This window comes from Microtus ochrogaster, chromosome 1 (genome assembly GCF_000317375.1).
Source record: "Microtus ochrogaster isolate Prairie Vole_2 chromosome 1, MicOch1.0, whole genome shotgun sequence".
NCBI classification, from domain to species: domain Eukaryota; kingdom Metazoa; phylum Chordata; class Mammalia; order Rodentia; family Cricetidae; genus Microtus; species Microtus ochrogaster.
In genome coordinates this window covers 61,521,420-61,534,354 of record NC_022009.1, presented here as the reverse complement: position 1 = coordinate 61,534,354, position 12,935 = coordinate 61,521,420, and the positions used below count along the sequence as shown (strand labels likewise).

At 46.7% G+C, this 12,935-nt stretch overlaps 2 protein-coding genes across 3 annotated transcripts in view; one reads left to right on the top strand and one right to left on the bottom strand.

The window, feature by feature from the left end:
* Positions 1-1,232, bottom strand: part of Strn3 (striatin 3) — a 50,181-nt gene extending 48,949 nt beyond the window's left edge. For both annotated transcript variants that reach the window (XM_013347318.2, XM_026781994.1), the window contains exon 1: positions 642-1,232. In XM_013347318.2, the coding sequence (XP_013202772.1) occupies positions 642-920 (279 nt within the window). In that variant the 5' untranslated portion in view covers positions 921-1,232. The remainder of the gene's footprint in view (positions 1-641) is intronic.
* Ap4s1 (adaptor related protein complex 4 subunit sigma 1) overlaps positions 197-12,935 on the top strand; it is a 51,052-nt gene continuing 38,313 nt past the window's right edge. Inside the window, exon 1 of the mRNA XM_005343746.2 lies at positions 197-532. The gene's annotated coding sequence lies outside the window, so the exon portion shown is untranslated. The remainder of the gene's footprint in view (positions 533-12,935) is intronic.

Below are 12,935 nucleotides of genomic sequence, written 5' to 3'. Positions count from 1 at the left end.
AAAAAAAAAAAAAAAAAAGTGTTGATGAATCATGAAGCGCTAAAGGAAATCCGAGTGAGAACAGCGGCATCCCGGGTATTTAAAAAGTTGAGGGTGGCAAGGCAAACTTCGGCGGCGGGCCGCAAGCCATTGTGCGAGGTGGCAGCCCGAAGCGGCGTGGCTGTCAAGGGGCAACTGCGTCCCGAGGCGCGGGGGAGGGGGCAGGACGCCACATCGGAAGGGGGTGCCGGGGCCAGGAGGCGAGAAGCTCAGCCCAGGCCCTCTGTTCCTGTGCTCAACCTCAAGAGGACCAACAAGCACCAACTCGGGGCCCAGCGGACCCACACCAGCCTGGCGCTCGGAGGCGCTGGGCCCAAGCCCGGGCTCCGATAGGCGCCGCCGGAGGAGCCCCGCAGACGCCATGCTAAAAGCCAAAATGGCTGCCCCGAGGATGCCCGCAGCGCGCCGCCTGTGAGCAGGGAGCCGGCCGCTGCGGGAGCTGGGGAGGGGGCGCCGGGAAGGCAGTCGCCGCTCTCCAGCCGGAGCCTCTCAGGTAGGTTCCCCTCCGCCCCTCAGGGCGCGGGCCCCAGCCCGAGCCCCACCCCCGGAGCCCGCGCCCCGGTCCCCCAGCCCGCGCCCCCCCCCCCCCGCCGGCCAGGTACCTGCAGTTCGGCCCGCTCCACCTCCCAGTGCGCCCGCTCCATCTCGAACCGAGCCCACTCGTGCTGGATGTAGTGCAGGATCCCCGGGATGGTGTACTGCTGCGGCCGGGACAGCTCGGGGCCTGGCGGGGGCCCCGCCGCCTCGGAGGCCGCCGGACCCCCGCCACCCGGCGCTCCGTTCGCTCCCGGCGGAAGATTCAGGGTCCCCCCGGGTCCCTGCTGCGGCCGGGAAGGGGCCGCCATCCCCGGGCCGCCGCCGCCTCCGGCCAGCTCGTCCATTGTGTGCGGGGCCCCGGCCGGGGCTCAGAGCCAGACGCCGGCAGCTGCGGGGAGGGTCGGGGACGGTGGCCCCGCGCCGACGGCAGGGCGGGGGCCGGCCGGGAGAGGGCCGGGGAGGGGGGTCGCTGCCGTGTGCTTGCCGCGGATCAGAGCAGGGAGCTGCCGGCCGCCGCCATTACAGTCCCTCCTCCATCTGCCCGTCTCACTCACTCACTTTGGGGAAAGAGGGGGGGGAACCGCGGCGGGCGGGCGGGAGGGAGGGAGGGGGAGGGACGGGTGAAGAGAGACGTCGCGCCGCCGCTCGCCCGCCCGCCCGCTTGCTCGCTCGCTCGCGCACGGCACGCCGGGTAGCGGACGCCTCGGCGGCCGCACGCCGGATAACCAAATAGAGTCCGGCCTCACCCTAGACGGGCGCACTGAGGATGCGCCGCGCTCTGGGGGCGGGGAAAGCCTGCGCCACGCCCCCACTCCGGCCCCCGCCCCTCCCCCGGTTTTCCGACTCGGCACCAGTGGCATCCCGGGGTGCAACCGGGACTTTGCGGAGTGCGTGGGCCTCGGGCTTTCGGGTTGTTTACTTCACGCAGATAACATCTGGAGCGGTGAGGGCCTCGCCTACTGGGCTGGGGTCAAGCCCGGCGTGTCCTGCGCAGGAATGCCTGACGTTTCTCTGTCAAATTCTTCGCGTGTTTTGCTCAACCCCCAAAGGATCGCGCCTCTTTCTCCGCCTGTCACTCACCTTACCTCTAGTGTCGTAGCACCAGTCAGACTCCGGGATCCAGGGGGACGTTCACCTTTGGCAAATGGCCCAGATTCCTCCGACTTTCGCACTAGTTCCCTCGCCGCGACCTGCTTCTTTGGTTCCACTTCAGTGCTCCCGGCTGCCTGTTGTAACTTGTCTTCAGCCTTTATAATACTGAGATAGGTTGTGTTTGGGGGAGTTTAAGCATTGTTTTCTTTTTTCTTTTTTCTTTTTTTTTAACTGGAAGACGTAGTGACATCTTGAGTCCTGAGAATGGTGGGTGCATGGGCAAAGATAACTTTCAAAGACACCTATAGTTGGACTCTGATGTTTAGAAGTGAAGTCATATTGTCCATTAGTAGCAGAAATTTTGACTGAAACGGAGAACAAAAGTATTATGAATACAACTTAAACTAAATGAACAGTGGCGATATTTTAATCTTTAGATGGCTCTAGAGTGAAATAATACACACATACAAGGTCAGATTTTTAAGTTCCGTGGTGTGCATTTTTCTGTGCTTGGTTTCACAGGAATTATCCTAGGTAACTTAAAAGTTTTTAAAGTTAATACAACTAATAACCTGGCCCCCGGGCGTGGCAGCCCACGTCTTTAATCCCAGAAGACGGCCTGGTATCTAAGTTTGGGGCCAGCCGGGTCTACAGAGTGGGTTCCAGAACAGCCAGGACTACAGGATGATACACAGAAACCCTATCTCGAAAAGCAAGAAAAAAGCTAATAACCATTTAGTGTACAATAAAACAAAAAGAGTGTTTAACAGCATAATGAAAAGAGTTGCAGTATTTATAGCTATACAGGAAATTGCATATAAATTGGTTGCGTTTTAAGCTTATTTTCACTGTGAAAACCTATACAAATTTTTCACTGTGGAGCCATTCAGGATGTAATTTCAGAGACAAAGTAATACACTTTACTTGGTCATGTCTGTTGTATTGTTATAATTAATGAAGAACTGATTGGATCTGTTACACTTCTTGCTGCCATATTTACGTATGAAATGAGGTCTTAGATAACAGTGCTATTTCTTCATATGATTATAGAGTACAGTTTCTCCACTTACTAACAATCAGCCTACAGCTGGTTCCTTCAGCCCTATTCCTTGAGGAAGGACACATTTTAAAAAAAAAAAAAAAGCCCAGAAATACCTTACATTCGTCCTCAGGGCCCTGTCATGACTTACACACTGAGAAGCTCCTTCAAGGCCCTGGAGCCCACTCACGTGATGATTATAGAGACAGAGCAAGGTGCACATTATATTTCTCACTTCAGCTCCAGGTAAGGCTGCCCCTCCCCCACCTACCCGGCAGAAAGAAAACTCTGTTCTGTTTTATTGTCTGTCTTACTGAATGGCACTTAACTATAGTCTGGTACCCTCCATTTAACTGGGCCTTTCTCAGAAACTTCTTTCCTGTCTGCTCCGGTTTCCGCCTTCCACCTCACTCTTCCTGCTGCCTGACTAGTCTTCCAAGGCAGGTTTGATTGTCACCTCTGCTTAAATATTTTAGCCATCTCCAGATTTAGAACAGAGCCCAAAGTAGGCTGCATGGTGTCACTCATCTGTAATCCCAGAATTTGGGAGGTGGAAGCAGAGGATCATGATTATCATGGCTCGAGGCCAGCCTGGGATACGCGGACCACCCTAGGAGTTGTACACCTCTCCCTCTCTTTGCCCTTACAGTATCCAGTCCTGCTGTGAGCAAATTAATTAATACCAACCATCCTGACTTTATACTTCACACCTGTGCATAAATCTCTCTCCAAAAGAGCTTTTAACTTTGTTTCCATGTTTACAAATTTGATCATGCGTACATTAACCATCGTCTTCTACATGTCAATAACACGGTTTGTGGCTTCACCCACTGAAGTATCTCCTCAACTACCCCATCCCTCTGGTGGTTTTGGCGGTGTTTTGCTGTATAGCCTAGTCTGGAGCTCAAGAGCCTACTGCTTCGGTTTTCCAATTACTGAGATTACAATCTTCCTTCCCAGCCAGCCTGGGTAACGACTTGAACTGTACAGTTTTCTTCTCCGCTGGGATGATGTTTACGCTGTTAGCATTGGGCCTCCGGCCCACTACCCCTGAGGGCACTGAGTTTCTAGAGATCATAGAGAATTGGTTCTCCAGGTGACTGGATCACAGGTCCCCTCCCCTAACCGGAATTCCCTCTCTGAGCGGTGGCTGTGTCACTTCCTCTCTTCAGGCCCACGTCCAGACTTCCTTCTCCTTCTCTCCTTTCACCTGTGGTCTTCATCCTGCTCCTTAGGTGCAGACTGACTTGGGGGCAGGTTTCTTCTCTAGCCAGGCTGGCCTTGAACCTGTGATTCTCCTGTTTTACCACCCCAGTGCTGAGGTGGCAAGTGTACACCAGCTTACTCAGTTTATGATGCTCTTCAAGGAAGCCAATTTAAGCTAGGTGTGGCGGCTCTTGTGCTTTCTGCACTGGGGAGGCTGAGGAAGAAGAATTGCTATGCATCTGAACCCTTATCCAGACTACATGATGAGTTCCAAGTTGTTTAAAAACAAAATGAAAAGAATGCCTATATATTTAATCAACTTAGTTTTTAGGGTATCGTAGTAGGCGTTCTCAGACCACTAGCCCCCAAATCATGACATAGAGAAATATTATTAGTTATGAATGCTTGGTCTTATGCTTGTCCCACTAGCTTTGTAACTTAACCTGTTTCTCTTCATCCGTGTTTTGTATATCCTACTCTGTGGCTGGCTGGCTGACTGGCGGCTGCTTGGCTTTCTCCCTCCATCTCCCTACTTCTCAAGCCTAAATTCCTCATCCTTATATTCTCTCTGCCCACCAGCCCCACATATCCATCTACTGCCTAGCTATTGGCTTGTTCAGCTTTTTATTAGACCAATCAGGATGTGAGATGTCCTTCTGTATATGTATTGCTTTTATTGGTTGATGAATAAAGTTGTTTCAGTCAATGGCTTAACAGAGTAAGCCAGGTGGGAAATTCAAATAGGGACAAAGAGGGAGAGTAGGCAGAGTTGAAGAGATGCCATGTAGCTGCCAAAGGAGTAACATGCCACACAGGTAAACCACAGCCTCGTGATGATACGTAGATTAATAAAAATGGGTTAATTTGCCAGGCAGTGGTGGCATACGCCTTTAATCCCAGCACTCAGGAAGCAGAAGCAGACAGATCTCTGTGAGTTCAAAGCCAGGCTGGTTTACAAGAGCTAGTTCCAGGACAGACAGGACTATTACACAGAGAAACCCTGTCTTGAGGAGCTGGAGAGATGGCTCAGTGGTTAAGAGCACTGACTGCTCTTCCAGAGGTCCTCAGTTCAATTCCCAGCAACCACATGGTGGCTCACAGCCATCTGTAATGAGACCTGGCGCCGCGGCTTGCGGGCACACATGGAAGGAATGCTGTACACATAATAAATAAATAAATATTAAAAAAGAAAAAAAAAAGAAACCCTGTCTTGAAAAAAACCAAAAAGAAAGAAAGAAAAGGGTTAATATAAGATGTGAGAGGTAATAAAGAATACGCCTAAGCCATTAGCCAAACAGTGCTGTAATTAATATAGTTTCTGTGTGATTATTTGGGTCTGGGAAGCCAGGAAACAAAAGCAGTCTCTGTTTACACAGTCAGGTGCTTTAGGCAGGCAAAGGTAAAACAACACATCTTTACATAATGAAACAAATGTAGCATAAACAAATGTAGCACACCTTTACATACAGTAATATTCCACAACATAAACAAATGTAACACACCTTTACATAGTTAAAGTAATATTCCACAACATAAACAAATGTAACACACCTTTACATAGTTAAAGTAATATTCCACGACAGAGTACTTCTTACTCTCTTTCTTATAGCTAATATTTGAGCCTAGATATTCTGGTTTTGTCCCGCTGGACTTGTCATTCAATTTACATGTATTGTGCAAGTCAGAGTATATCAGGGAATTCCAGGCTTCTAAATAAGTTGGGAATAGATGTACTCAGGTACCTTCTTATCAATTATTCCCTCTGAGACGTATGAAGAGTTCTGATTCTGCCTTTGAGAACTAATTATCTTGTGATTATCTAGGCACTTTATATCTTGATGACCATGCGCCTGTCATCATTCCACTGAAGAAATTAAACAGGTTCATAAATAATATTTTAGTCATTGTTTTTCTTCATCATAAAGGATATGACAAGCATTCTTATTTTCATGACTGGGAGGACAAGCCACAACACAGTTTTTGGTGACTTTAGCAAGTCCCATTGTATAATAGGAAGTGGTCCCCACCCTTTTGTATCAATGAGTGTATGTGTGCACTTAGAAACAAAGAAATAGAGTCTTTCTTCCCTATTTGCCTGCTGTCTATGACTGGGCTCAGTATTAGTCTCTGGTTCCTGAATCCTTAGCATGTTTGAAATTGTAGGTAGTTTCAGGTGACTCAGTTACTCTGGGAAATAGCACAGTCTTTAATTATAAAGTAGGAGGGCAAATACATATCATAGCCTACCAAAACTTTGATAAGAGGCCAGCCTGGTTTACAAAGCAAGTTCCAGGACAGCCAGGGCTACACACAGAGAAACCCTGTCTCAAAAACAACAAAGAGAGAGAGAATTCTGTCTCTGGGGGAAAAAAAAAAAAAAACAAAAAACTTGACGAGTTCAGACCAAAGGAGCAGACCACACATAATGCAGACACAACAGAAGAAGAGGAGGAAGCGCTAGCCTGCCAAGTGAGATCAGATATTGACTTATAATTACACAAGTTGCTTGAGGCTATGAAAATTATAAAATATATATATGCAGGATATTTTAGTCAGGTAAATATTGTATGGAAAAGGAAAAGGACCTTTACAGGTTATAGAAAATGGGCACCAAACCTTTAAGAAATCCAGGATACTACATAAGATTCCAGTCCAAATTCATTCTTCAATTTTCTCCTGGGTAATATGAGTCAGAAAAAAAGTAGGCTGTGGTAATATTGTGTAATAGCTAACTTACTGAGATGTCAAAATTGAAGAGAGAGAAAGAAAGAGATTGCCTGGAGCCGAGTCTCTCCAGTACACTGGCTAAGAATATGCAACCAGGTCTCTAACCCTGAGAGCAGAGTGATTGGAAAATATGACCAAATGGGAAACTGGCCAAACTTTCCAAGGTGATAATTTGACAAGCTTAAGGATGTGGCTTGTCTCCCAATGGAGCATTAGGGTATGTTCAAAAAGATGGTACCAGGCAAAGGATACCTGTGCTGAGCAGTCTGTGTGGGACACTGTTCTCCTTTGAAGACTGGCTGTTCCTGTTTGGTTTGGTCTTGGCTTGTTCTTTCTCTTTTCTCTTTTTTGGTATAGATGATCAAATCCAGAGCCTCACATATACAATGCACACCACTGAGCCAGGCCTTCAGCCCCTTAAAAATATTTTAATTGCTAAGACTTCACAGAAGTATATTGTTTATAAGAGTATATTTTAATAAACTTTGTGTCTATTAGTAGCCCGACCTAAAGTACATGGCACATACCCCACAGAAAAAGGTGGAACTTTTTTTCCCAACATTAGGACTTGAACCCAGAGCTTTGTACATGCTAGGCTAGCACTGTTACTCCCCAGCCCTTCTCTTTTACATTTATTTATTTGTATGTTGGGGGAGCACACACAGACACACACACCAGGGCACACATGTGGAGGTCAGAGGACAACTTATAGGATTCAGTTTTTATTCTACCATATGGGTATCAGGGTCCTACACAGGTCATCAGGCTCCCCAATATTCCCCCACTGGAACATCTTGCTGGCCCTACCTTTCATTCTGACACAGTGTGTGGCTAAGGTGTCCAGGCTGGTTTCAGACTCTGACACGACTTAAAATTTGTGATTCTCTTCCTTTAGACTTTCCAGTAGCTAGGATTGGAAAAAATCTTTAGAGACATTTAAGATAATTCTTATTGAACTCTGTTTCTTTTAGTTGAGGGTGGCAATAAAAATATTTTGTTCTTGCAATAGTGAAGATTGAATCCATGTTTCTACCATTGAACTAGACCCTCAGCCATTCCCCTTTGAGACTCAGCCTCCGGCACGGGAGAGGGTTGCTTTCCCATTTCTTTGGGGGTCTGAGGCTCAGGGACCCTTGACATGGCTGTGCCTGTGTCCCAGCGCACACTCACTCAGGACTGAACTCACGCAGGGCCCCCTCCTCTCTACAGTGGCAGCTTTAGCTTTAGTGTCCTAAATGTTCTCATTATATAACTGAGTCACTTCGTGAACATTTTTAGGTTCTATTATTTTTTTTAAATGGATAGAGAGACCCTATCTCAAAAAAACCAAAGTAAGTAAGTAAATAAATAATTTAAAATATCCAGGCATGGTGCCACATTCCTTTAATCCCAGCACTGGGGAGGCTGAGGCAGGTGGATCTCTGTGAGTTTGAGGGCAGACTAATTTACATATGATTTTTCTGTGGTTTTTATGGGGCTGGAGACTCCTGACCCTCTTGCCTCTGTCTCCTGAATGCTGAGAATATGGATATGTGCCACCATTGCAGCTGAATGACTGCTCTTTAGGCCTGGAATGCTGAGAATATGGATATGTGCCACCATTGCAGCTGAATGACTGCTCTTTAGGCCTGGAGCGGTGGTTCTCAGCCTGTGGGTCCCGACCCCTTGGAGCCGCATGTCAGGCATCCTGTGTATCGGATATTCGCAGTATAACTTATAACTAGCAAAATTACAGTTAGGAAGTAGCAACAAAATAACTGTATGTTTGAGGGTCACCACAACATGAGGAACTGTGTTAACTACCATGTTAATCAATACTACATTGCTCAAATAGTTACAGCTTTGGCCACTGAGAGATCTTCTGGATTGTCTGCCTGCCTGTAACTTCTTATAATAGCTTTATTTCACGTACCGTAAAGTGAATAGCTTTGCCTGGGCTCACATATTTGTGCGGCAGTCACCACAAATTCCGGCCTTTGAGAAATCACTTCCTAACTCCCACTGGCGGTTTGATTGAGAATGGCTCTCACAGGCTCCTATGTTTGCATGCCCACGTGTCACTTGGTGGAACTATTTGGGAAGGATTAGGAGGTGTGGCTTTGTTGGAGGATGTGTGTTGCTGGGGGTGGGCTTTGAAGTTTCAAAAGCACACCCCAGACCCAGTATCTTTCTCGCCTACAGATCAGGATGTAAGCTCTCAGCCCAATGCCTGTCTGCCACCATGCTTTCTGCCAAGCTGATGGACTAACCTCTGAAACTAAGAAAGCCAACAATTAAATGCTCTTATAGGAGTTGCCTTGGTCATGGTGTCTCTTCACAGCACTAAGACACTCCCCACCACCTGAAACCCCAGGTCTCTATCTCATGAGATGCACCTGCTCCAGATGTCGTCCTTTGTTACCAACTCCCTTACCTAGTTTTCCAGATTTACCCTCTGCTCTACCTGTAATCTGCATTCAGACATCCCTTTCACATAACTGTAGTCCATGTGAGTGTAGAATATGGTATTCTGTTTTTATCTTTTCATTACTTTTATACATTTTATACATTGCTTTTTTTCCCTTTCTAGTCTGTAGCCTGTATGTATCTATTTTTAATTTTTTTCTGTTTTCATTTTATTCATTTATTTGAAACAGGATCTCATCCCATAGCTCCAGCTTGCTTATCATCCATTATGTCACCCAGGCTGGCCTGGCATTCACAATAATCCTCCTGCTTCTGCCTCCCCAGTGCTAGGATTACAGGATTGGCCTGCCGTACCTGTGTTGACTATTGGACGGAAAAAGACATCAAGGTTGTGCTCACTTGCTTAACAAGGAAGACTTCTCCCTCATTCCACCCATGCAGTGTTACAGACATTTCAGGCACATTGTTAATCATGCTGTAGGTAAATTCTTAAGACTGGACCGTCCGAGTTCAAAGACTGCGGCGGACTTCTCGACCAGCGAGAAAGAACAACCACCACACGAGGATTCTTCTCAGATCACGCTTTAATTGGAGTGCCCTTGGTTGAAGGAGAGCAGGAAGCGAGGGGCCCCGAGAGCACTAAGGCAGCTGCTTATATAGGGAATAGGCACATGGGTTGCCCTGTGATTGGCTGCCACCAACAGCTGACACCAGACTGCATCGGGATAGGCCCAAGGACCCTTATCCACCGTGCATGCGGGAAGCGGGGGACATGCAGCTCCCAAAGGCATAGCCACATATGGAGTTGTTTATTTCCAACAAGACAGGATGTCGTTGCCATCTTGTAATGGCGATCCTGTCCGGCTCCCTACAGTTCCCCCTTTCTTTTATAAAGACAGGCAGCTATAAAGTGGAGGGCACCAGGTCAGAGTCCAACCATGGTGTCAGATCTAAAAGGAGAAGGGACTGGGACAAGGAGAGACCCTTCTCTCGAATGGTGAAGCAATTTACCTCTCCTGGGAACAGAGGGGTGCCTTATGATTTTTAGGTCGAGTGGGGACCAGGTCTTTTTTCCCCCTCACCCGTCCTAGGATTCCCAGTATCCTGTCTTAGGTTGGGGGATGTCCTGACACAAGTCACCCATCCTTGGAGCTCCTCAAATAAAAGGTATCTAGCGAGATTTAAAGTAAGCAGATCACAGGGCACCCTGTCTTAGGTCATGTGGAGTGCAATTCTCGTCCTGACACCATGCCATGTTGAGCCGGTTTCTACAACCTCTGTATGGTGTGCTGTTCAGGCGAGGGCTCCACAATATCTCCCGTCATTGGGCCCCTGCGTCTAACATTAATGAAAAGACTGTGAGTAGCTCCTAATGATATAATTTGGGCACCAATAATTCCATTTCCAGACAAAAAGAAAGGGCATTTTCCAAACCCAGTATCCACCTTTTAGTCTGGCCTTAGGTATCCTCCTTCCTAAATGCCTACTCCACATAAAATTACGTGTGTCAACAATTAGGGCAGTGTAAAAGGGATCAAAATCTAAAATTCTTAGCATATGCATTAAACCCAAACATTTTACAGTGAGTGTCAAACCTTTCCCAACATCTATAAGCAGTTACAAATATCATTAGATCAATTGCAGCACAATGACATACATTGTTGTTATCAAATACCACCAGTTCCAGTCTCTGAGCAACAGTGACAGGAACCCCAATCTTCTCCCTTCTTAAGTGAAGAGGGGTTAATATTTTAATTAAAATGAGTTCTGTGTCCCAAAGGTTAAAACTGTCAGATGTTTAGTCTGCACCTTAGTTTCAAAGCAAACCAGAATTCAAACTGCAGAAGGAGCTCAGCTTTAGTGCTTCAGGGCAGGTGGGATTCCTGAGTGAGGTGAGCTGGATTCAGCTATCTGGAGCACAGCCTGGCACTTATCTCAGCCGGGTCTCCCTGGACTCTCCAGGCAGAACAACATCCTGCAGAGTGGCGCAGCAGGTTTTGTTATCAGGCACTCCTCTCCTTGGGGGCAGGGAAGACCGGACCAAGGACCTCTCTCCAATCACCTCTGGAACTCTTCTGTGGGGCATCTGCAGCCTCGACATCAGGTCCAGCTTTTATTTTCTTTTTGTGAAAAAAGCATAAACATATCCTCGACCCCAAATATATATAGGTCGGGTTTTTTTATAATGCATTGCAAGGGCCTTTCCACCTTGCCCTAGCAAAGGTTAGCTTGGTGTTACCACGCCAGATCCATTTGTATCAGGATCTGCTTGTAACTTTTATGAGTTGCTTTTAAGGAGCCTTGTTATGCTCCATAATTTTTTTTATTAGCCATATATGCAGTTCTTCTATTGGAAGAGCCATTTGTAAAATTTAGCATAAAATCCTTTAAGGGATTTTTTTTGCTATAACATTAGCAAAATACAGTTGTGTGAATTGTAGCAATGATCATCTGGGAAAAGATTATTGTTTTTGGCCTTTGAATTGAACAAACACAATTGTCCAGGAATCAATCTTAAAATTATCAGTGAATCTATTATTTAGTATAAGAAACATTGATCATATTCAATATTTTGTCAAACCATTTTTTATCCATATTAAAAATATATGAAGAACTCAGGAAATTAGTTATTAAAAATTAATCCAATAAAAATATTTGTTACAGACCTAAACTGAAAACTCAACAGACGAACCCAAAAATGACTGAGAGACACCTAAAAAATGTTTGAATATAACATCCTTTAGCCCTCAGAGAAACGCAAATCAAAACTCTGAGATTTTACCTTATCCTTGTAGAAATGACCAAGATTAAAAATTACTGTTAACAATTTATGCTTAAGAAAATGTGGGTAAAGAAAAAACTCCATTGCTGGAAGTGTAAACTGACAATCACCTTTGGATTACACAGTATTGAAAAACCTGGATAAACCAGACTCTCCCAGCAGGAAGAGAAGAACCAAAAATCCAGGGCTAGCCTGTTCAGCGACCCTACACCAGGAACTAGCTGAAGACAAAACCAGACTGCAATCCTGATAACAATCCCGAGAAACAGGGAGCATCCCCATTGAGATTATCACTGTTTTAGAAACTAGCCCAAGAGAAAGCCAGACCATATCTTGAGAATAATCTTGAGAAACAGGGAGTTTCCCCCTGCAGGTACTACTGTTTTAGGAACTAGCTGATTACGACCTTGGGAGTGGTCCCGAGAGGCAGGGAGTCCCCCTGCGACCACCACTGGATTTTTGGAATTTATGACCCTTCCGGACCACTGGGCTGTGGCCTCTTTTCCAAAAACTTTCTCTCCAGGTCACTAACGGCCGAACTCCTCCTCTGGCAACCAAAGCCGTGTGTGCACCACCTCAGCAAGGACAGCCTCCAGCAAGCCATGGGGGGGGGGGGGCGCCATCCCGAGACCCAAGTGAGAGTCTCCCCAGCATTGAGGGACCCCCATCATGTCTATTTTTTAAAATTAGGCAAATATCTACCTCAAAACTTAGCAATACCCCTTTTGGGCCTAAATACAAAGTTGTTTAACCATAAGAACATGCGCTCAGCCTTGCTCGGAGGCATGGCTGAGCAGAGCAGCTGGGCCGACCATTTAAGCTGGTGAGCCTTACCACAGTCCTGCTGCGCTTCTATGCCCTGAGGCCCACGCTGGGAGTGGCCTAGCATTCTAGCCTTGTCAGTCCTCAAGGCAGGTCCTGTGTTTGCAGCTTTGCAGACCCTCAATGCTGCTTGGCCTTGGAGCTGCAGCTGCTCACATTCTACAAACTCCGGAGGCCTCGGTAACTCGAACCACAAGAATATAATTCCCTCCCTTAGCATATTTTGTTCAGCGGCAAAATCCAGATCTCTACCAAGCCTATCACAGGATGACACATTAAGATTGC